We start from the raw sequence: 25,808 nt of genomic DNA on the forward strand, positions 1-25,808 counted from the left end.
TATCCTGCAAACCTGTCATTTAGAATTGATGGCCATATAAAGAGTTTCCCAGACAAAAAAAAAAAGTTAAAGGAGATCATTACCACCAAACCGTTATTATATAAAATGATGAAGGGTCTTTTTGAAGAAACAGATAAAAATATGAACAAACAAAATGGCAATGAATACATATCTATCAACAATGGAATCTACAAACAAAATGAACAGGCAGAGCAGAAACATTCTCATAGATACAGAGAACATTTTGTTGGTTGCCAGATGGGAGGGGGTTTGGGGGAATGGGTGAAAAGGGTGAGGGGATTAAGAAGTATAAATTCATTGCTAAACTGACAAACCTCAAAGGGAAAGGGGTTCGAGGGGGTGGGAAGAAATAAACCAAAGAACTTATATGCGTAATCAATGGACACAGACAATAGTGTGGGAAAAGGCGGGAGGGGGGCGGAAGTGGGGAGGAGGGGGTCTATGGAGGGAAAATGAGGAACATCTATAATACATTCAACAATAAAGATTTAAAAAAAAAAAAGAATATGGACCTGGGAGCTGTTGCCTCCTTAACAGCTGTTCTCACCTGTGTTTGGGCTGCAACTGCCCAAATGAAGAAAATAAATCATGACTGGCCTAAGTCAAAACATGGTACTCGGTTCCCTTTGATTGACTGCTCAAGGGGTGAGCATGGGATCTGGTTCTGGCCCATGAGACTGGGGGGCTTCTGGGAAGGATCTTCTTCCTGGTGAAAGAGACCTCCATAAGGAGAAGGCCCGTTTTGCTCCCATCTCCTTCCTTCCTGCTGTGACCCCATCAGGAGAGTAGGGGAGCAGCATAGCGGTCTTGAGAGATGTGGCTGCCACACTGATGGTGCCAAAGTGGAATGATGGTAGAACCTTTGGTCTTCAGTGTCTTTGCTGAGGCTGCTGAACAAAATCTGGAATTGCCTGCCTCTAGACTTGCGTTACACAGACATTTATTAAACGTCTTTGTAATTTAAGTCACTATTAGTTGCTATTTTATTACTTTCACCTGAGGATATCTTAATTGATATAGAGGTAATTATTAATGCCTGTGAGAGGGGATGTGACCCAAGATGGAGGAAGTAAGAAAAAGTCAAAGCCTGGAAAGATACCCGCATTTAGGAGAGGAAAGCTTTTCACTAATTAAAACTTAAGGTGTTCAGTTAGAAAGCTACATAGAAAGCTTGTTTCCATCATGGACTTGTTTTCACACACACACACACACACACACACACACACAAACCTACACCTTCCTCCTTGAACTACATTTTCCAGAGAGCATGTGTTTCAAAGGAAAGGTCAAAAAGGAGATCGGTTTCAGTTGAGAGCTACAGGAGGGTGATTATTCCTCTAATGTGATTTGCTTCCTGTTGCTAAAACAGAGTCTCTTCAAATGAGATTGTTTGCTAAGTGAGGCATCTCGGTCCTTTCTCTCCCTTGGACGAATCAGAGAGCAAGAAGAATCATTCTGAGGTTCCTCACTGTGACGGATGAGGAGCTCTATTTGTTCCCTGTGGAGAGTGCCTGCCACCAGAGAGGCCACGGCTGGAGCAAGGAGCTGACTGACAGGGTAGGGAGAAAGTGGCCTGGATCTCTGACAGAGGTCAGCAGTGTCCAATTCCGCCTGGGGTGGAGAGGTTATGGCAAGGAAAGCCATATCTATTCCACTGAGCAATTAATGCCATTATTTTTCTTGAAAAAGCATTTTCTCTTAAGCCATTGAGGATGATTTAGCCCACATCTTGACCGAATGTACTAATGACTGCTAATGGATACATTCTTTTAATAAATGAAGAGGCACAAGAAAATTGCCCGATATTTAAAAAATAAAAATTAAAAAAAGAAAAAGAAAATTTCTAAGAGAAAATCAGGGGTGAGGGAGTACCTGCTAACCTGACCAAACAGGATTCTTGCTGCAGACAGGCCAGGTGATCAGACGTCACCTGACGGTGGAGGGGGAGGAACCTGATCAGATATGGAGGGTGGTCAGAAAGGGGGTGGGGCTTCTGGATCATCTGATTTAGCAGGGTTCCTGCGAAAACTTGACTTTACAAGGACTTGCACAGACAGACCTGGGAGGAGTTTCAGGAGCCTGACTAAAATTTGGTCAAGTAAAGAACATTTTCAGGAGAGGGGTCAAGACAAGAGTTCTGCTCACAGGCAGGGGCTTATGTGGTTAGAAAATTTGGAGGGAGCCCCGAATTTTCTCCCCAGCCTGCCCAGGTGTGGACACAAGGGAAGAAGGAGAGGAAGGCCTAAGCTGCCAGCAAATATCAAACAATTCTGAGTCTGACTGCTCATTACAAGGACAAACACGGGTAAGAACAATATTCATTTACAATGGTTTGCTTTTAAATTAAACAAAACAAAAAACCATCAACAAGAGGCTCAAGAAATGATAAAAACTGTCTTTGGGAGTGGCTAGAGTAACATTACTGGAGAAATGAGGATATGTGAGCAGTGAGTCTTCTTAAATTAGACTTTTCTATCTTATAGATTTATGATAAACACAGACATTTATATGCACCATGTTTTACTATCTACTAGTATTTCTTCAATTATAACCTTTTTATATAAGAAACCATTCTAAGATTTAATTCTTATAAATGATAATGATTATAGAAGTGTAATCCATACAAATAAAATCTCCTGCTAATTAAAGGCAAATTGCATCCCAGTTTGTCTTTTCCCTTTATGTCACATAAAGGTATTTTCAGAAATATGTAGCATATTATGATGCTGTTTGAGTTTGGGTATGGCTGCTTAAACATAGGAAAATTTTCAAAAATTTACAAAAGTTTTGATTAGTTTTCCTTACCTCAATGACAAACTCTGATGTAAAAATAAAAAATGGACCTGAGAAATTAAACACATTCATATCACATCTTGAAGTTTTCTACCCTAAAAGGTACCAAAAAAATCTATTTAGTTCCACTATTTACTTGCCTTACCAACATCATCTCTCTCAATCAAGTTACTTTTTAAAAATATTCTGTTTTCTTCAATTAATTTTATTCATTCTTTTTTTAAAAATTTGTTTTATTGATTCCAGAGAGAGAGAAACATCAGTTACCTCCCGCAACCTTAGGTACATGTATGCCCTGACCAGGAATCAAACCCACAACCTTACAGGACGATGCTCCAATCAACTAACCAACTGAGTTACACCAGCCAGGGCTCAATTTACACTTTTAAGCCCAAGACACTGAAAGTGGTATTACCACACAGAATAAAGTGCTCAGGAAAAGTAGAGCCAAAGGGCTGCACTAGTCAATGGACGAAGGATCCAAAGGAAAGAAACACAAGCATTGGAATCCTCTCAGATGAGCAGCCTGCTTCCCACAGGACAGAAGGTTCCACATTCTAGACTCTTCAGGGTGAGGCAGAATCTCTGTAGTGGGACAGTCCCTGGGGAAGGAGGAGAGGACACCTGAGCAGCCCAAGGAACGAAGTCTGGGAGCTCCAACACGCTCCTCTCCACAGGGAATAATGGGAACACTCCCTCTTTCAGGCTTCAGCTTACAGTGAGAAAATGCTCTGCTGGATTCCAATGTAAGGTTCTGACCCAAATAAACTTCCAAATTCACAAACCCTAACCCAAGACACTGGCTCCTCTCACAGACTTTCTCAATGTGCACAAAGTACAGTCTGAGTGCACCTCCACTGTGGATGCAAAACCCCAACCTAGGCCTAGAAACAGGCCCAGGGGAATCACAACTAAAACCTCAGAAGGAGCTTCACTCCCTCCCCCATGTGTAAGGGCTGCAGCTTCTCTCACTATAAAAGTTCCTTCCATGGTGCTTGTGAGCAGGTAGGACACCTGCTGGGCCTTCAAGTACTTCCCTTTTAAGGCTCAAGGGAGCCTTAGCTGGGCCATTGACCACAGGCCTCTGCTCCCAGGAACATTGCTTTGGACCAAGCGGATATTTTAAATGATACGAACACAGTGTTTGAACAATCCAGTAAAGTTGCACATTCCCAATGTTTCTGTGTAAAAGAGGAAAGCAAACCATAAGGCATTGTTCTAGTTCAAAAAGAAAAAACAATTATTTTTTACTTTCAGAAAATAATTACATTATTATTTTTATGGCAAGAAATTGTTTTATAAACAATTCATCATACTAGAACACTTCTGGTATGCCAGTCTAAGCCCTGAACTTTTACTTAAAAACACCCTACCCCCACACATAAAAGAAAAGAACAGACCTCAGAGTATTACTGCACACACTCAGAAGAGAAAAAAGGGAGACAAGAATTTTAACACATTCAATGTAATCCTGGAGTATTTTCTTTTTTCTCAAATTTACCTATTTCCTTCCTTTCTGGGAACATTTTGTACTGTTTTTAAGCTTCATTATTTACAAAATTTTAAATATTTGAAAAACTAAGGCTCAAATAAGTGAGTAAACCTTTTCAAGTTGACAAACCCAGAGAGGGCAGTGCTCTAGGAAATCCGCTGTGAGGTGTCGTTCACTCCCTCCAGGCTTAGGATCAGGCCAAATTCAGCTGTTCAAAGGAGAAGCACTGAGGACAATCGCCTCTTCCTAAAAAGTTTCTTATAACAATTTTCAGTCCTTGAAGATCCTGTTTAATTTACACTGGGCCCAATGAACTAATATTACTAAGGGGTAAAAACCATGAAATCCCATTTTGTAAGCCACATAGGAAGTGGTGAAGGCTTAATTTAATATAATTTAAAGTTATGAATTATTGATTGAACTGTCCTGCTCACTATGGGGTGTTTTAGAACAATGGGTGCCATGACTGTGTGAAAGGCAAAGATTTCTGATGCTTTAGGCAAGTGCACCAATTTGACTTCTACATTACATTCAGTAATTCTCCTTAAGAGCATTTACTGAAAACATAGGTACAATGTAATTTGAGACAGTATTGAGTCATTGAATAAATGTTTGTGAATTACTGTGTTACAGAGAGTGGTAACTTTAATTCAGAAAGCTGATTTGGGGTCCAGACACTCCTGTTGAGATAGAAGCCCTGGATTGGGTTATTTCCTGGGGAAGGAGAGTAGGGACACCTGAGCAGCCCCAGGAATGAAATCTGGGAGTTCCACACACCCTCCCCTTTCCTGTAAGCACTCCCTCCCCAAGGCTGCCTCCATTTTCACAAGTGATGAAACTCAGCCTGATTCAGATTAAGTTCTGACCTAAATGAAACCCTATATTCATAAACCCTTTGTTCATGAGGCAGACACCTGATTTTCAGATTTTTTCAATGTGCACAAATTGCCCTCTGAGTGCAGCTACACTGTGAATGCAAAACTCAAACATAAGGTCTAAGAATGTCTAGGTCTAAGAAATCACAGCCTCGGAAAGGGCATCATCACTTTTCCCCAAATGTGCACCCCCCGCATTCCAGGGCTGTAGCTTCTCAGTGTAAAGGTCTCTTCCATGGTGGGTGTGAGCAGGTAGGACACCTGCAGGGGGAGGCATCCCAGGAAGATCAACTGGGCCTTCCAGTGTTTCCCTTAGCAGACTCAAGGAGGCCTTAGGTTGGGTCACTGACCACAGGACTCTGCTCCACCCTGGAGTTGCTTTGGAACATGGTTGATGTTTTAAAATGATACAAACCCAGTGTTTGAACAATCCAGCAAAATAACTTAAAACCAGCTTTTATGAGGAAAGAAAGAAAATTGTGAGGCACTTGTACTATTTCATCTAAAAATAAAAACCACGCCCAGCGATATGGCTCAGTGGTTGAGCGTTGACCCACACACCAAGAGGTTGCAGGTTCGATTCCCGGTGAGGGCACATGCCCAGGTTGTGAACCCAAACCCCAGTGTGGGGCATGCAGGAGGCAGCCAATTGATGTTCTCTTTCATCGATGTTTCTATTTCTCTCTCCTTCTCTCTCTAAAATCAAAAAAGAAAAATATTAAACAGAAATACCTATTACTTTCAGGGGAAAATTGTTAATTATTATTTACAGGGAAATTACTAGTCTTGTAAATAATTAATCAGACTTGAACACGTGTGTCCTGCAAAGGTAAACCCTGAAATTTTACTTGAAAATACCCCTGAGTCAAAAACAGACCTCAGGAACTTACTATATATGCTCAGGGGAAGAAAGAGCGAAAGAATAGTTCTGTACAAATGGAACATAAACTTGGAATCTTTTTTCTGAAATTCACTTCTTTTCCAGTTCTTTGGAGATACTTTATACTGTCCTTCAAACTCTAATGATTCAAAAATATTTTACCCCTGTTGAAAACATAAATTTAAATGAATGAATAAATCAAGGTGACTCAGGGAGGGGCAGGGCTGACAGGAGAGAACACCCAGGAAAACTTCCAAACAGGGATCTCCACCCAAAGGACTTCCCCACAGGGTGTCTTTCTGTGCCCAGGAAAGATCCTGGGGAAAGAGGAACGGAGATTTCATACATGTCTTCCAGGAGGTTGTTCTAGGCTTTCTCTCGTATAAAATATCTACAACAAATATAAATCTCTTAAAATGAGTCATCATAACTCTGTGGGAAAAGGATAAAATATTGAAATATTGGGTCTGTTTGAAATGTATCCCGGAGGACAAAGAGTTCGTCATGATGACGTCGTGACTCCAGGAGGAGAAGTTGGCTTGGAAATGAGAGGAGGATTTGAATATTTAGGGACTTACTGACAGTCACTGGAAAAGCTAGCCTGGGCACAGGAATCTGAAAACTCCTCCCCAAATATTTGAAAAATAAAAAACAGTCACCCTTGGAGAGAAAGGAGGGACTGGGTACCCCACAGAGACTTCCTCCCACACTCCGCAGACTGAGTCACCACTGTCCCTTGATGACCCTCCCTGTGGTCACCGCACCATCTGGGGAGACGGGACTGCGGGCGCAGAGCTGCCCAGCGAGGCTCTGGGGCCGAAGTGTCCGTGCGCAGAGACGGGACAGGATGCCCGGGGTCCGGCTGCCAGCCCAGCCACGAGGGGACTGAGGTCCGCAGACCCGGGAGGTGACGGCAGGGAGGCCCGCACGCCACCGCTGGTCCGACTAGCCCTCATCCTCCTCTCGGTACACGGCCCTGCACACTCACCATTTCTAGATATCCTTGGCCTCTCTGAGTCCTTCCTACCACTTCCACAACCAGAGCAGATCACAGCTGGACAGAGGCTTTGGCAGAGCCACCAGGGATCTATAAGGGCGGGCTACACCAGATTCCAAGCAAGCCTGGAGCAGCAAGGGACGCGCATGCCACCCCCCACCGTCACATCGCCCCACCCATCTGTCCCAGCGGGGACCCTCATTGGTCAGTTCTCGAGGCCACGCCCCCACATGCCAGACAGACCGCCAGCGGGCGGACGCTTTTTCTTCGTAGAACAATCCCCTGCAGGTGATCGGAACCTGACCCAGCCTGGTCCGACTGACTTTAAACAGAAGTTTTTCCAGGCCCGGGGCTGTCTGTGTTGTTTCCCCCCAGCTCTTTGTGACCCTCCAAACCGGTGAGCACAAAGCATTCCTGGTTCAATTTCCAGATGCAGCGTAAATAGACAGCGGGTGGCCCAGGCCAGGACTGATGGGATCCGAGGAAAAGAATGAAGATAGGGAAAATACAAATTGGAGTCGCTTTAACCAAGCTGCTAAGTGATTAACATTATGAAGGCTGAGGCATGAGGAAATGATCTTTGTTCTTGTCTTAATTTGCCTGGGAACTTAAACTTATTAAGTTTCCGGTCCTGTGTCAATACCCGGACATTTGTTTACTGGCAGATAACCCTAGGATTATCTTCCCAAGGACTCCAGAGGCTACCAGACCTCCTGACGCCCATCCTCCAGACCTCCTGACTTCTGTCTGATAACCCTCCTAGGCTAATCCTAGGGCTAAGCATGCAGCACAGGTTTTTCTCCATCACGTGACTTTAAGAACTCTTAACTTTTATGTCTTCTTTGGAACACTTCTGGATTTTGCCTAGCTGTATTTACAGGTTGCAAACTAAAAGACCCTTGAATAAATCTTTATAATTCATTTCTACCAAAGCCTTCTTATTAACTTAAACTTGCTTGACAGAACAAGAGGGTCTTATGTCTTCTAGGGATCAAGGGCTTGGTGGAAGGCTATGAGGTTACTCATGGAACTGTGAGCCTTGTTTAGAAACACGGACACAATATGATTTCATCATCTGTAATAAAGTGTTCGGCTCTATTTTAGTCTTTGATCCTTGACAGCATTGAGCCTTCTACCCATTCCCTCTCATTTGGTCCATTTAGTTAGAATCCCAGAGCACTTGGCTCTCCTGGGAACCTGGAACCCAGAAGCCCTAGCCTGGGTGCAAGGACTCTTCTTGGTCTAACCACAGTGTGTGAGATGTGTTCATTACATCCTCAGGAGTACATTTTATACTGGAAGAAAATTTAATTTAGATCAGTTTTGAGATGCATCTGGAAGCCCTTTAGCCCCAGCTTCATTGAGCTATAATTAACTAATAAAAATGTATTTAAAGATTACATGATGTTTTTATATACATATATTAAATTGTGTAATTGTAAATTGCAAAGAAAGTGGATCTTAAGCATTCTTGCCACACACACGCAATAACAAAGTTGATGGATCTGTTAATTAACCTTGAAACTCTTATATGTCTAAGTGTCTGGATTGCAAAACTCTTTTGTATTGTGTGTTGGTATCAAAATTTAGTGCCTGCCTTCAGAAATTTTTTGGAATATTGCCTTTCTTATGCTAATTGCCCTACTAAAGCATTTTCATCTTATTAATTGGAGGTTTTGGAATGTATCCCAATACAATAATTGTTTCCTTTTTCTTTTTAGTTTCTCCTGGAAGGATACTGCCTAGTTCACAAATCCCAATGCCTTGCGTAAGGAAGAATTTTGACAAACTGTTGGATTTGTCATAAGAAGCCTCTCTCTGTTCAGGAACCTAAAGATCCTTTAGAACATTTAATTACCAATTTCTCCCCTAACTCTGAGTACCAATTGCAATATTAAACCTTCATATTGAGTGAGACTTTCCTAGACTCCTTCTAGAATTTCTCACCTAATCAGTCAAGGCTAAAGAGATTTAAGAGGTAATATTTATAATATGGAACATTAAGCCTGCCAGGCATCCCAGGTTTCAACAGTTGTTCTTTTGAACTTTGCAACTTTTACTACTTATGCCAATACACTTTTACTCCACCTACCTTCTTAAATGCTTTCATTTTCCAGATTCTTGATTCAGTCAGTCTTGTTATCATAACCCCATAATCTGTGCCCCTTAAGGATTTTTTTAAATTGCACTTGACAGAAAAATCTATGGGGGATACATTGCTTAAATCCTTATCAACTTGGAAGGTATTATACAGTCAGATCATCGGTTTTGCCTATTTCATTACACATTCAATTAGAGACTCGGCATTGGACATCGCTTTAAATTTACATCACAGATTATAACAAGAATTGCCTGATAGTGTTTCTGACAATAAAGGAATGCTGTTTCTTTGAAAATTTTATTTCATGATGGATTGTCGGCATAAATATGATCAGAAATGTGTCTAGAACAGTGGTTCTCAACCTGTGGGTCACGACCACTTTGGGAGTCGAACGACCCTTTCACAGGGGTCACCTAAGACATAACAGTAGCAAAATTACAGTCATGAAGTAGCAACAAAAATAATTTTATGGTTGGGGGTCACCACAACATGAGGAACTGTATTAAACGGTCGTGGCATTAGGAAGGTTGAGAACGACTGGTCTAGAACTTGAAGGGAAATTGCTGAAGGTACTGCCAAAGCAACAGCTGTTCAAGAAAAACCTTTATATTTGCTTGCTGAGGTTATTTTAGACAACAGAATTTCTCCTGATGGTAAATGGGCAGAGCAGAAAAAAGGTGGTGCCTGTGCCATCACTAGCAATACCTGTTGTACTTGGATAAATTCTTCAGGACTCACTGAAACACAATTACACACAATCAGAGAAAGAGAACAGGCCCACTGGTTACAACAGTCTCTAATAGATTCCACTTGGGGAGAACTGGGGGCTACGCCTTTATATTTCAGAACCACAGTATTTCTACATAACTGTACGGGAAACATGATTTAAACCCAAAGACAGACCTAGGAGCCCACTCACTTCGCTCCAAGTTATGTGTAAGAGGTGAGGGTAGGTGAAACCAACTCAGGTCATGCTGTGACAATTCATAGAAATGTCAGATAGAGAGATATCAATGCTGTAGCTAGACAGGAAAAATAGAATTTTCCTGAAGCCCCAATCTTGTTTACTGGTAAAGATGAACAGGCCCCACTGCCTCATCAGCCAGGAACCCAACAGAGGACAGGATATGAGGGGACTCCTGGACTCCTTATAGGTCTCTGCAGAGGAATGCGCCTCAAACTCACTTTCTCCCGTATGAGCTGACCAACAGGCCTCTCTGTATTGGCAGCTCTGGAGATCAGGGGTCCCCAGTGACTTAATCTGGGACATAAGTTAGAAGCCTTTGCTCAGGAGCTTCGGGCTCTTTAAGAGACTTAAGGAACCCACCCTGAGAGCAGATGCCATCATCTCTGGGAACATCCCAGCCCCAGCAGCAGACTCTGGGATCCTGTACCCTGATCTCTGAGGGTGGCAGCTGCCAAGGTCCTTGCCCTAGGGACACAACAGTTCCCCAGATCTTGTTGCTCCCCAGGGGACAATCACCCGTATACTTCTCTAATTACCCACTCAGACACCCATAATAGACATTTTACGACTCTTATTGCCACCGGAGCCCAAATTAAAGCGCTTCTCAGGAACCCTCCCAACATAAGCAAGGGGCACCCTTTCAATTACAAGGCATAACAGGTAGGATAGTAGAAGGTATTCAACTTCCATTGGGTGTCCTTATTGGAACAAACCACACTAAAATAAATTTTGGTGGCAATGGTCCCTTTGGACCCACCTTTTCCTGCTTTAGGTCTGGATAACTTGACCTACCACCATGCCAAGTGGAACAACCCCACATTCCTGGCCTTCCGGGCGGGAGCTGCACACTGGAAGCCTGTGAAACTGCCCTCCCAGTTAAGACAGTACACCTCTGTGCAGCTGGAAGTGGAAACAATTGCTTTGGACCCACTGAGGGGCTGGTGGGGATCTCTCAAAGGGGAGAGAAGCTCCCAGGTTGGTTGACACCAGAGACATTAGAAGACGACAGCATGGCCCTGCCCTGCTTTGGGGGAAGCCACCGAGAAGTTGTTGACTCCCATCGCCTATCCCTGGCACAGTCTAGGGCAGAGGCAGAACTGTAAAATGCAGATGCTCAACGCTGCTGGCCTGACTCTGCGCCTATGGGGCTTCTCCTTTCCCCAGATAGGAAACACTGGAAAGCTGCTGAAACCGCGCAGTGCTTATCTACAATTGTACCCAGGATGGGGGGACAGCGAGTGCTGGAAGTCAGCCCTAGAGGGGCTGTGCCCCGAATGCCACCAGGTGTGGGCATGAGCCAGCGATTCAAGCCCTCTATCTTAAATTAAATAAGATCAATGACACAAATGCTTGAAGGCCAGCAGCTCTGTCCAAATGGTCACTGACATCCTGACCTGTGGGCCCGGGCTCTTACACTGCCCTAATTTCTACCCTATTTAGCTTATGCAGTTCAGACCCAGCTTTTGTAGTACAGAACCAAATATTAAATTGTGGGGAGAATATAGCTAACTTCCTACTCATGTGCTTTACTATTTAGGGAACCTAAACCTTACTATGTAGGAAAGAAAACCCTCTATATCTCAAAGGTGAGCACCACCCAATCATTTGCAACATGCCCCTGAGGGCACCCACAATTTCCTGAAAGTTTGTGATACCAGTAAATGCTCTCAATGGTACAAGCAAACCTTCAGCAGGGTACCCCAAATTTATGATACCCTGTTAAACCCAATGGCCCTCAGTTCCCCTGTGGGTGGCTATTTCGGAGAAGTATCCCTCTCTGGGGTGACTCACTCCACCAGTGACAACACTGAGATGACAGTATCTTAGCTCAAGACAGCAAAAGATGTGATGATCCAAGAGATTACAACACCAATGATGTGGGACAGGAGGGTTCGAGATGACAGTACCCAAGCTCATGACATTGTGACACAACCTCAGTTTGAATGCTTCATCTACAATCATTCACTATAGCAGAGATGATACTAAAGAAGGCTGGGCAGGTGAGGATGGCCGGCACTTGACAGTTGAACTAAATGTTTGTTTATGTAAGTTCCTCTTTTGAGTACATTGTGCAGAGTTATAGGTTTGCCCCAAGGCCCCCTTGCTGCTCAAATGTGAGGCAAGGCTCTGACTGCCAGGCCACCCTGCCCTGCACCTTTGAGCTGTCAAAGGCCATGGTATGTGTGGAGTCTCACAACCTTATGGGCCCTTGAAACAATGTTGCTGGTTTTCACCAAGCCCATTAGACTGGTTCATAGGATGCATCCTCCTGGGAGCAAGTGAATTTCATTTCTATTTGAATAATCTCTCCCTGGCTTCTTACTGCCAGCACTATAGCATCCTTGCCCACACTACCCAAGACCACAGCTTCAGGGTCACCTCCCTACACAATTTCAAGGGGACTTTCCCCACGGTTACCACTCAGTGCTGCACATCTTCCTGTTCAAGCCCTCCAATAGTCTTAATATTTTTATAGGGCAGAAATCAGAGCTCATTTTGGGGACTACTGTAATTCCTGGTTGTGTTACTGGGCTCAATACAGGTTATTTCCTGAGTTAGGGGCCTCTCTGGCTCATGTATTAGCCCTGCCCTAGTCACCCAAAAGAAGGCACCTCAAGCATTCCTGCAGTTTGGCCAGCCCCTCTATTTGGTGCTCAACAGCTCCCATACAGGACACTTTGCAACAAATAGTAAAACTTTGATTTATAAGATAAAAATAAAAGCTGTGACGGAATGTAAAAATAATAATATTGAGGCTAGGGTGTATAATATACCTGCTATGAAGGTAGGAGCCTCAGTAAGTGATGAAGTCATTAATGTTCACTTGAACATTAATGTTCATTTCTAGCATGTAATGCATCTTAAAAACCACTTTAGGAACTGTTTGGGTGTGGAAGTAAATAGAGTGCAGCAATATAGAAAGTCCTGCATTCTGGTGATTAACATAAAAGATTCCCCATAAATACAAAGATCTAGACATCATTTGTCTTCATTTTTGAAACTGTTAAACATTTATAGAATATGTACTTATATTAGACATTGCTATCTGGGACTTAAAAGTTACTAATGATTTGAGCCACAGATTTCGATGAGGTTTTTTTATGTTTTAACATTTTTTGAGAGGATTTTCTCTTACCTTTAAATTTTTAAATGTTACATATTTGACATTAACATTTTGCTGCTGTAAACACTGAGCAACACAGTGTATATCCCATTAAACCATAGAGTCTCTCCATTTAGGGAAACACATCCTTTACCATTTGTTATCCATCTCTCTTTTCCCAAAATATATAAGCACCAGGACTGCAAGAGCTGGTTTTATGCTTCTATATCCAAATCCTACAGTGTCTTATTTCTGCTAAATTGAGTACAATGACTCTAAAGTGCATGGCAGAATGGCTGCCACGAACAAATCATCAAACAAGTGCTGGCGAGGGTGTGGAGAAAAGGAGACTCCAGTACACTGCTGGTGTAGTGCAGACTGGTGCAGCCACTATGAAAAAAAGTATGGTGTTTCCTCAAAAACTTAAAAATTCAACTGCCATTTGACCCAGTGATCCCACTTCTCGGAATATTCCTAAGAAGTCTGAAACACCAATCAGAAAGAATATATGTACCCCTATGTTCATAGCAGCACTATTTATAATTGCTAAGATCTGGAAACAGCCCAAGTGTCCATCAATAGGTGAGTGGTTAGAAAAGCTGTGGTACATATACACGATGGAATTCTATGCAGCTGTAAGAAAGATCTCTTATCCTTTGAGACGACATGGAGGGAACTGGAGAGTATTATGCTAAGCGAAATAAGCCAGTCAGAGAAAGACAAGTATCACATGATCTCACTTATTTGTGGAATATCATGAATAAAATAAGCTGATGAACAAAATAGACCCAAGGACATGGAAGTAGGGTTCAGACTGACAAACCTCAAAGGTGGGGGGGGGGGGAGAGGGAAGAGATAAACCAAAGAATTTATGCAAGCATAACCAATGGACATAAACAACAATGCTGCGGCGGGGGGGGGGGGGGGGGGGGGGGGGGCAGGAATGGGAGGAAGGTGTCAATGGCAGTAAAAGGAGAAATATATGTAACAAAAATACATTAATTAAAAAAATATATATATAATGTAATTTTAAAAGGTTGCTTTTGAATCATTAAAATATTTCCAAAGTCTGAAAAAATAAAGTGCATGGCAAAGCGAAATGTTTAAACATTAGCATCAAGAGCCCTGGCTGGTGTGGCTCTGTGGTTAGAGCATCAGCCCACAGACCAAAGGGTCATGTGTCCTGTTCCCAGTCAAGGGCATGTACCTGGGTTGCAGGTTTGATCCCCAGCCCTGGTAGGGGTCATGCCGGAGGCAACCAATTAATGTGTCTCTCACATTGATGTGTTTCTCCCTCCCTCCCCCCTCCCTTTCACTCTCTCTCTGAAAATCAATGGAAAAATATCCTCAGGTGAGGATTAACAACAAAAAAGAGTACTCTCTCCTTCCTGAGAATCAGCATGGTAGAAGAGCTTGAGGAAGCCCTGAGGTGAAGCTGCCAGAAACTAATCTCTGAAACTCACACAATTCTTGATTATATCTCTGTGGCACAGCTGTTGAATGCCTTCCTCTCGGACCACAGCCAGAATGGATATGCTTGTTGGGGAGTTTCTGAGTGACATGCATCAATCCTACATTCATCTATGATCACCCACAGATGAGCCTTTTGGCAAAATGGCATCCCTCTAGAGAGGGTCTGACTAAGCACTTTGAGCTTTTTGTCCGGAAGAAGGAAGGAAATAGGCAATGCCTACACTGAGTTGAATGACCTTAGGAGGCATCCTAAACTTGTATGTACAAAAGCAGCAGCTTTTGGAAAACAGACCAAGACCAGGGCGGGCAATGATGAGGCTACATTCATAGACGAGGACTTCTGCACGGTCCTGGACTACGGGCAGCCCCCACAGCTGGCTGGGGCACGGGCATCCAACAAGTCATCATGTTTCTCACAGACTCCAATAACATCAAGGAAGTACGTCTGTTTACTGCCATGAAAGTTGAAGACAAGGAGGAAAATGTAGCAACTGTTGATACACTGGAAAGCACAACAGGTGGCACTTCAATCGTAAGTCACACCACTCACGCATCTTTGCACTTATGCAAGAGATATGGACTGCAAGGGAATTGTGTATGCTGCTATACATTTCAGTGTATTTCAGTCACCAGAAGAGGGAAAGGGAATTGGTTGTGCGGGTGGCAGCCATTCGATGTGTCCCTTTCACATCGATGTTTCCCTCTCTCTCTCTTCCTCTCTCTCCCTCCCACTCTGTCTGTACAAAAAATGGAAAAATGTCCTCGGATGAGGATTAAAAAAAAAAAATTGCAAAGTGTATCTGAAAATTCATAATTATAATGAGACATTTTAATATTTCCCCTCAGGAAATGGAAAACAAAATGTTAGCATTTTATGTCTTAAAAATAGTTAATAAAATATTTCTATGAAGCAACTACGTAAGTGTTAGTTTGAAAAAATATGCATGGGCCCTGGCCGGTTTGGCTCAGCGGTTAGAGCATCAGCCTGCGGTCCTGAGAGACCCGGGTTTGGTTCCCGCTAAGGGCATGTACCTCAGTTGCAGTTTGTCCCCGGCCCTGGTTGGGCCCTGCGGGAGGCAGCCACTCGATGTGTCCCTTTCACGTCGATGTTTCTCTCCCTCTCTCTCTCTCTCTCTCTCTCTCTCTCTCCCTCCCTCCCTCCCACTCTAACTGAACAAAAAATGGAAAAATGTCCTTGAGTGAGAATAAAAAAATATATATATATGCATGGTTTTAATCACATGCAATCAAACATAATATAAAATATGCTGAGGCCCTGACCAGGTGGTTCAGTTATAGCGTCATCCCCTACACCAAAAGGCTGCAGGTTCGATCCCTGGTTGGGGCACATTCAGGAGGCAACCGATTAATGTTTCCCTCTCTCTCTCTCTCTCCCCCTTTCTCTCTCTCTAAAATCAATAAAAACGTATCCAGGTGGAAGGTGCTTATTCTCACATGGAAGAACTGGGTCAAGGCAGCCACTGCACATGCAGCAGAGAAACTAACTCCCAGATGGCAGCATTGCAGATGTCATGGTCAATCAAGAACACATACTAGCACTATTAACAGCATAAGGTGTTTCCTATACAATTTAGACCATATGTAGATGTAATCTAAAGAAGGAAAATCAGACACGAGCATGAAAGTCTGAATCAGGTTCCTGGTGGACACAAGATAAATCCAAACTCTGATGGATCTTTGATGTGCAATTTGTAAAGACATCAGTGAAAACCTACACCTAAAAAATGGAAATTAAACAGTTGACGTTGGTTTTGAGGATATTCTTGACTGGAAGGGCAAAGAATTTTTAAAATGAGGTGGAAGATGGTACCTATGTACCTCTCTTTGCCTGTACAGTGGCTCTACAGTGTAATGCCTTCTTCACGTCTGCCTTCCAAATCTCACACTATGGAGCTGCTCATAATGTCTAACATGGAACCACAAAGGGTATAGATTCCAAAAGATCTAGTTCCTAAAACTACCCACAGGGTTGATATTTCCAACTCTATTTTTTTTTTTTCTATTACAGGTCTCTCATCTTAAATAAAAATCTATTTACCATATACAAGTCAGAAATAAAATAAGAGCTAAGACTGAAATATAAAAATAATAATCACATTAAACTAAAATCTTTCATAAACTTGAAATACTTAAAAAGTCATTCCAAGTGTTTATTAGAATCAAAAATGGAAAAAGTATCTAATACCCAATATCCTACAAAAGGAGTTTTTTCAGTAAGAAAGTGAATATATATAACGGAACTATCCAGGAACTGTCATAAAACCAATAGGGAAATCCCAACAAATACCAAAGTGTCATTTTTTCAATGGCCCCTTAACATGAAAAAAATAAAACATGATAAAAATTAAACCTAATTGCACATTAGAAATAAACATGAATTCAGCCATGGATCTAACAGGATTCAAAATGTAGAGAGAATATTATTAACTGATGATAAAAATGTACCACCTATTAATGTTATGTACTTATTGAAAGACAAATTATAGAATTATTTCACCTCAATATTTATTTCTAAAAATAACTGATGCTTAAACATGAGTTTGAAATGCACAGGTCCACTTTTCTGCAGAATTTAAAATGTGGACCTGAGCAGTTTCAAATGTGGGCTGTTCAAGGGTCGACTGTATTTTCAGTTCTTGGCTTGGTATTCATTTATGCAAAGGGCTGGCTTAAGTTTCACACAAATTTTCAACTGTGTGGAAAATGGGTTCCCCTAACTCCTGAATTTCCAAAGGATCTACTGTAGCAGAAATCCCAATTATGTACTAAAAAAAAACAACAAAAAACTAGTAAACATAATGCGTTTACTACTTTAATGACAACTCCTTAATCTTGAAAGTTTTCTAGAACATTATAACTAACTTGATTTATATCAATCCCTTTCATGTTATTTACATTTGTATTTCTTTTCCAGGGGAGTTGTAAAGATGTGGGCCAACTGAAGTCTTTCCCACACTATTTACATTCAAGAGGTTTTATCCAGTGAGTTCTTTCATGCCTTCGAAAGGAATAAGGATGACTAAAGGCTTTCCCACATTCTTCACATTTATACGGTTTTTCTGCAGTGTGCACTCTCATCATGTGTATTCGAAAAATTTTGTTACAAATGAAGGCTTTCCCACATTCCTTACATTCATAGGGTTTCTCTCCAGTGTGAGTCCTTTCATGTCTTTGTAAAGAACTGTGATCTCTGTAGGCTTTTCCACACTGTTTACATTCATAGGGTTTCTCTCCAGTGTGAGTTCTTTCGTGTCTTTGATACAAACTAAGGCAAGTGAAAGCTTTTCCACATTCCTTACATTGATAAGGTGTATTTCCAGTGTGCACTTTCATGTGTCTTTGAATGGTGGTGCGACAGATGAAGGCTTTCCCACAATGTTTACATTCATAGGGCTTCTCTCCGGTGTGAGTCCTCTCGTGTGTTTGTAAGGAACGATAATATCTGAAGGCTTTCCCACACTCTGTACATTTATAGGGTTTCTCTGCAGTATGAGTTCTTTCATGTATTCGAAGATTACTAGGAGTACTGAATACTTTACTACACTTTTCACATTCATAGGGTTTCTCTCCAGTGTGAGATTTTTTGTGTATTTTTAAGAAACTGTTACATCTGAATGCATTTCCACATTCCTTACATTCATAGGGCTTCTCTCCTGTATGTATCCTTTCATGTATTTGTAAGGAACTGTAGTATCTCAAGGCCTTTCCACATTGCTTACATTCATAGGGTTTCTCTCCTGTGTGAGTCCTTTCATGCGTTTGTAAGGAACTGTAAAATCTGAAGGCTTTCCCACATTCCTTACATTTGTAGGGTTTCTCTGCACTGTGAATTCTTTCATGTTTTCTAAGACAACTGGGAGCACTGAATGCTTTGCTACATTTTTTACACTCATAGGGTTTCTCTCCAGTGTGAGATCTTTCATGTATTTGTAAGGAACTGTAATATCTGAATGCTTTCCCACATTCCTTACATTCATAGGGTTTCTCTCCTGTGTGAGTCATTTCGTGTGGTTGTAAGGAACTGTAAGATCTGAAGGTCTTTCCACACTCCTTACATTCATAGGGCTTCTCTTCAGTGTGAGTTCTTTCGTGTATTTGAAGATGACTGGGGTACCTGAATGCTTTACTACACTTTTTACATTCATAGGGTTTCTCTCCAGGGTGATTCCTTTCATGTCTTTGAAAACTTTTATAATATCGAAAGGCTTTTCCACAGAGTTTACATTGATAGGGTTTCCCCAGAGTGTGGGTTCTCTCACATGTTTGAAGAGAAGCTGAAGAACTAAAGTTTTTTGCATACACCTTAGATTTAAAAGGAGCATCTGCAGTATATGTGATCATGTCTCTTTGAGGGCTTTTGAGCCACATGAAGGCTTTTCCACATTCTTCGCATTTATATAGTTCCTCTCCATTGTGATTTCTTCCATGCTTTTCAAAAAATTGAATATAAGTGAAGGCTCTGCCACATACACTACATTTATAAGGTTTCTCTCCATATTTCTGATACTCAGAGGGCTTGTGTCCAGTGTGACAGCTGATGTCCCTATTATGGGATGAATGATGTATGAAGACATCCCCACATACACTGTATTCCCATGGTTTTACTCCGGGAAGAGTTTTCTTCAGGCTGAGACTTGGAATAAGGTTGAAGTTTTCTCCACATTGACTACCCTCTTTCCTTTCGCAGATTCTCTCTACCATTTGACTTCTGTAAAAAACAAGCAGCACATTACTGATTTCTTTGTTAATAATTTTATATTTATTAGTAGAATATTTGAACTATACTTTTATGATTTACTGCAAATTACAGGTTTACTGTCTTGTCCAAATTGTTGGACACTGAATACACTAAAATCTCTGCAAGACAACTTGCTATTATCAAAACAGTAGCCTTCATATTTGGCTTCATTAATGGTGCTTCCACATAAACTATTTTGCAAACACTGGACATCTATGTCATATATACAAAAGTAATTTGGTGAAAATTTATGAGAAGTAATTACTTTAAAGGAGGGGTAGTTTGGGTTCTTTTAAAATTTTTATAGCATAATAGTAGGTTTCTCACCTGAGACACTATTGTATATTATGAGTGTTACTCACCCACATTGTCTCCCCTGGCTTTTGTACTGATCTTCAATGTCATGATCTTCCCATTTTTCCCCTAAAATGCAGACCAAGAAATAGGATTCCAAAGTATTAGAAAATGTAGAAAAATTATTAGATTCTAGTTCTATAATGAGCTGTGACTATGCTAGTTTATTTACCAATGTCCTCATTCCTACATTACGTGTTAGCATAATGTTGAAGGGTAAGAAACACTTGTCCTTCAGATGAGGAAGTGAAGGGAACTTGTCATCCTTACCTATGGAGGTCAGGTTCCTGAAGGTTTCCCGCATCACATCTCTGTAGAGTTTCTTCTGTAAAGAATCCAGCAAAGCCCACTCCTCTAGGCTAAAGTTCACAGCCACATCCTCAAATGTCACTGAGTCCTAAAACACCACAAATATGTATACAGTAAAATTTATGAGACAGACTGAACTGGACACACAGACTCCATTTATGGGAAAGTTATGTACAATTCTGTCATCTCCAAACATTTACACTATGACTTGATCATCAGAAACTTACATCCTGTCCACAATCACTTCTTACTAAATTTAGTACCATCATTATTTACATGGAAATTATTTATACATTTTTACCATGATCACATTATAATGGAAGGGTTAACAGCATGTTGGGAATAGAAAGAAATGCTCCAGAAATTAAACAAATACTATATTATCATTTTAAGATGATCAATTCCTGGTGAAAATAACTTAATCTTTTTTCCTTACTACTTACCACTTATAGCACTCCATGAGGAAGAAGGTTAAATCTGCATAGGTTTCAGTGAATAAACAGATACTGAATATTAAAAGCTTTTTGTTCTGTTGCCATCACCAAACATAAGTTCAGAAGGCCTACGACAATGTCAGTTTTAACAAGGTCCAGGTAACCATAGCACCTTAAAGTTCTCTAGATCATCAAAAGTCATCAGATGAAGCTGGCTGAGTAATATTCATACAGACCAGCATTGCTTTTTTCCTTGTGTTATATTAATCAGACTCAATTCTTCCTTTCTCTCTCTGTCCAAAATGATTATCTAGAAAGTGACAGTCTGGTGCCACTCATCTATGGGGATACATTCTGAGACATGCACAGTTTGGGCAACTCTATCATTGTGGGAACATGTAGAGTGTACTTTCACAAAACTAAATGGCATAGACTACCAAATACCTAGGCCATATAGTTTAGCAGACTGCTCCTAAACTACAAACTTGTATAGAATACTACAGACAACTGTAACAAACACAAGGGTATTATTTATATAGCTAGACAGTGCCCTCGCTTCTGTCATTTCCAAGCTCCCCTGTGGAGACAAGGACCATGGTAGCTCAACCGCTAAGCATGGGAATCCCTCAGCTGGTGACACCACACACTATCAACAGAGTATGAAAGGGTTTATTACAACCATAAGTTAGGTCTTGGGATAGTAAGGCAGGCCTCTCAGAAAAGGATAAAATACTTTCAGAGAACAAGAAAAGGTGCATGGATTCATTTTATGAGGTTAGGGGGTGGGCTCAGATGAGAGTTCACACACAAGAGCAGGAACTTGTGTAGATTCAGCCACCTGCTACTCCCAAGAAGAAAGCCCAAACGCTTCTTACCACCCGGTTCAGAAGGGCACAGGGGAAAGAAGGGGGGTGAGGCTTATCGCTGTCACAGTCAATAACGAAAACAAGGAGTCAAGAGACTTGCAGTGTCTGGTCTGGCATTTACCTAACTTGGGAGCTGTTTTTTTCTGACATTACAATAAAAAGGCAAAAAGACTTGAACTCTTTTTAGATCCATTAGATCATTTAGATCAGGACAACTCAGTGTCCCCGAAAGTGGAAAAGAGAAAATAAACACAACATTATAAAATATGCCCCAAATATTATGTTCTTAACATGACCTGTACTAAAAAGATATCTCACTAAAGTGTAATGCAAAGACAAAAAAAAAAGACCAAAAAAAGTCAGAATACAATATCCATGAAATTTAGGTACTTTCTTTAAACAGAAAACTTAAATCCATATCATGGGACTACATGAAGGGAAAGAAAGACAGAAAAGGAAGAGAAGAAATCAGTGAAGTAACAATCACTAAGATTTTCCTAAAAATAATGATGAATGACACACTGTCAATCCAGGACGCTCAGAGCACACTAATAATGAAAAACAACAAAAATGCACAACTAATTCTCTCATATTTAAGTAGACAAAAGTCAAAGACCAAAATAATATATTGGGGAAAAAAAAAAAAAAAACAGAAAGGAAAACAAATCGGTTACAAAGAAACAAAGATTACAATTAGAGTTCCGATCAGATATCATGCACGAAAAGAGCAGAGTATAATAAAGTTTTAAAAGAAAAACACCACTCTACTATAATTCTGTGTCAAGCAAAATTATCTTTCAAAAAATAAAAATTAAAATGTGTACCATCAAATACACTAAAAAAAACTATACTAATTGATACAAACATCCAAGTTAAAAAAATAAAGTGTTAATTAAACCCATAGTAAGCAAAATAAAGGAAATAATTAGAAAAGGAATCAAGGAAACCCTATAAAGAAAATCAAAACAAAAAAGCTGGTTCTTTGACAAGATTAATGAAATTGATAAACATCTAGTTAACAACTGAAAAAAGAGAAAAACAGAAATTACAATAGAAGTTCATCATGGGTAACTTCAGGAGGTCTGAGAGGTGGTGGTTAAAACCTTATAGTGAGGAGGTCTCTGAGGACACAACCAGCTGTGCCTGTTGCATGGCAATTTAAGTTGTCTACAGCCTTCGATGGCAGGGGTGCCCATTCAAGGTGGGGCAGTACACAAGTAACAGCATAAACAAGTTCAAGTAAAATCTGTAAACAAGAAATACAATGTCTCCCAAAGAATCTACAAAATGTTGTGGGTGCTGAGAAGGACTACAGCTCTTTTTCATGTTGTCAGAAAGGTCGTGGCATTGTATTAATTGACATATTTTTTAAAAAAGTAACCAAGGCATCAAGGCCTCATGTTTCAGGCAATGGACCATTCCCTTTTTGTGAACACCTTTTCTGAGATATGTTAAATGAACATTCACAAAGGAGAATGTCATGAATGTCATGTCATACCTGTTCTCCTGGAGGAAGGTAAATGCAATTCAGATCCTGCCTGCAGAGGCTGTGCACAGTGGTAATTGTACTGAGGTTTTCTGAGAGTAATCAGGTAAAGGTGTATCATGTCCCTTCAGAGGTGAAGTCCAACAGCAGCTAAGAGGCTGTTAAAATAGGTACCGAGCAGAACAGACTTAACGAAATCTGTGACAGCAGAATGTTTACCAGGTGCTGAGTGGATAAAATCAGTCATTTCATATATTGGGTATGAGGTATAGGAATTTTTTTTGGTGTGACCACAGTCTCAAGGTTGTGGTAATCCACTGTGAGGTGTCATTCATTCTTTCTAGATTTAAGAACAGGTGAGATTCAGCTATTCAAAGGAAAAGCTTTGGGGATGATCACTTCTTCCTAAAAGGTTTCTCAGAACAGTTTTTATTCCTTGAAGTCCCTGTTAAATTTATACTAGGCTATATTCACTAATTTTTCTAAGGGGTAAGGACCATGAAGTCCCACTTTGTAAAACCAATTTGGAAGTGGTAAAGAGTTATTTTCATTTAATTTTAACTTATGAACTATTGGTTCAGAGCTTTCCTGCTCATTATGGAGTATTTTGGCCTAAGAGTGTTATGACCATTAGGCAAAACCAGTTGTTCTGATGATTAAGGTGAAGTGCACCAATTTGTCCTCTATAATATAGTCAGTAATTCCCCTAAGATCATGGGGTGCATTGCTTCAATGAGATCCCAGGCATAACTAACATAACCTAGCATTGAGTAACTGCATGAAGGTTTGTGAATTACTATTATAAGAAATGATAACATTAACTCAAAATCAAGTTTTAAAGGCACAAAATCCAAGGAGTGCCTTTTATACTTTTTTGTTATATCAATTCTTTCAGCATATTTTGAATTTCCAATTGGGTCAAATTGTGAACCCTTTTTCAATACCTTTTTCCTCTTGTTCCCTCTCTCAAGTCCTTCCCAGTTTTGTATTTTAGTTCAATGAAAATACTTTGGGGTGGGAAACAGGGTATCCTTTCTACCCAGATATTCATGGAAATTTTTCTTTCAGAGGGCCGAAAATCAATGTTATTAAGGTTAAAGGTATCTAACCTGAAAATGGTTACTATATAGGATTTAAGACCCTAGGCATGAGTCCAGGGTAAACTAATTAATTCCTCTGCTGTACCACAAGTGAGGCTGTGGGTGTTGTCTCCAATAACCCAGAGGGTCAGGATCTGTGCTGCAGTAGAGGCAGGGCCAGCAGATGCAGAGGTACTTAAACATCCTGGTGAGCCCTCTGGAATTAGGAGAGTGGACTCAGCCCACCATCTATTAGCTGATCTTCCCTATCTCTTCTCTTTCTCTGAAATAACTGCTCTTTCAGTAGGGACCATCTGATGGGTACCTCATTCATAGGTTGCCCCTACTGTTGGGACAATCCCAGCCCCATTCACAGCTTCACTCTAAAGACACATATAGGTTCCAGCCATAACGTCAACCCAGGAGCATGTTAAGTAGTACACCACTGCAACATTTCTGCTCCCATAGGTACACCCAAGCCTGTCACACATGTCAATGTCATGGCACACACCAAAGCCTCCTAAGCAGCTTTAATTCCTGCACCATTGGCTAGCCTCAGCCCACACCAAAGCACCTACCAAGAGGCTACAGAACAGGCACACCCAGTGGCTGGCCTCAGCACACACCAGAGGACCTCCCAAATGGTTTATCACTTGAACACCTGGTAGCTACCCTCAACTTACAGCAGAGCCCCACCGAAGCTGCTCTACATCAACAAACCAAGTAGGCAGCCTTGGCTAGAACTGGAGCCCCCTGAAATTTCTCCTGCTCAGTGGGGCCAGTCCCCACACACCAGATCTTCTGCTGCAGTCACAGTTGGTTCTCATAGCCAGCGACAACTCCACCCATGAATATCCACAAGCAGTCATGGCCCAACCTATGTGGGTGCATGTAACCCACATGGGCGATACCCTTGGGATGTTTTGGTGACCAGAGGAGATTGTACCAAAAGACCCCACAGCACACCTACATTAGGCCACTCTCTCAAAATCTGGTGATGTAGCTGATCTACCTAGTACATAGAAACAAACAGAGAGATAGGAAAAATAAGGAGAAAGAGGATTATGCTCCAAACAAAAAAATAAGCCAAAATGAACTAAACGAAATGAAGACAAGCAATCTACCAGATAAATAGTTGAAAGCAATGATTACAAAGATGATCGATAAAATTGGAGAAGAATGAATAAACTTAGGGAAAACTCCAACAAAGAGATAGAAAATAATTTTTAAAGAAGAACCAGTCAGAATTAAAGAATACAATAACTGAAATGAAAAATACTCTAGAGATCATTAACAGCAGGTTAAATGATGCAGAAGAATGAATCAGTGAACTGAAAGACATGGTAGTAGAAATTCCTAACAGGAACAGCAAAAAAAAAAAAAGAATTTCAGAAAATGAAAATAGTTTGAGAGACCTCTGGGACAACATCAAGTGTGCTACCATTCTCCTCATTGCGATCCCAGAAGAAGAGAGAGAGGGACAGAAAATCTATCTGAAGAGATAATGGATGTGGCCCACTTTGCTGCGGTGAGTCACGGTTTGAACCTCCTGGTTCTGGTTCTGGTTGAGCTGAGATGGTTGTGCCTCCCTGAGCAGGATCACAGGATCTCCAACTCGGTCTCTCCACCAAATTGAGCACTTCCCCCTAAATAGTTAGGGGTACAAGATTTTTCATCAGCCCCCAGGACTTGAACAGAACCCTCACCAGGAAGCACAACTTTTCCCCATTCTGGAGAAAGTGACTGATGCCATGCTGGGCTAGGTAGGGCCTCCTCCAGACATCCCAACATTGAGAGGAGAAAGAGGGGGTTCCCTTGG

At 41.2% G+C, this 25,808-nt stretch overlaps 1 protein-coding gene across 2 annotated transcripts in view; it reads right to left on the reverse strand.

Annotated features, from left to right (window-relative positions):
* Positions 1-635: 635 nt before the first annotated feature.
* LOC118616141 (zinc finger protein 14-like) overlaps positions 636-25,808 on the reverse strand; it is a 38,501-nt gene continuing 13,328 nt past the window's right edge. The window contains exons 2-5 of one of the 2 annotated variants that reach the window (XM_036241550.1): positions 20,086-20,212; positions 19,824-19,884; positions 17,855-19,431; positions 636-727 (exon numbers count right to left, since the gene is read on the reverse strand). In XM_036241550.1, the coding sequence (XP_036097443.1) occupies positions 726-727; positions 17,855-19,431; positions 19,824-19,884; positions 20,086-20,212 (1,767 nt within the window). In that variant the 3' untranslated portion in view covers positions 636-725. Of the gene's footprint in view, positions 728-17,317; positions 19,432-19,823; positions 19,885-20,085; positions 20,213-25,808 lie in introns of those variants that run through there. The other variant, XM_036241549.1, reaches the window with a different exon arrangement.

The sequence above is a fragment of the Molossus molossus genome, unplaced genomic scaffold, assembly GCF_014108415.1.
Source record: "Molossus molossus isolate mMolMol1 unplaced genomic scaffold, mMolMol1.p scaffold_m16_p_4, whole genome shotgun sequence".
NCBI classification, from domain to species: domain Eukaryota; kingdom Metazoa; phylum Chordata; class Mammalia; order Chiroptera; family Molossidae; genus Molossus; species Molossus molossus.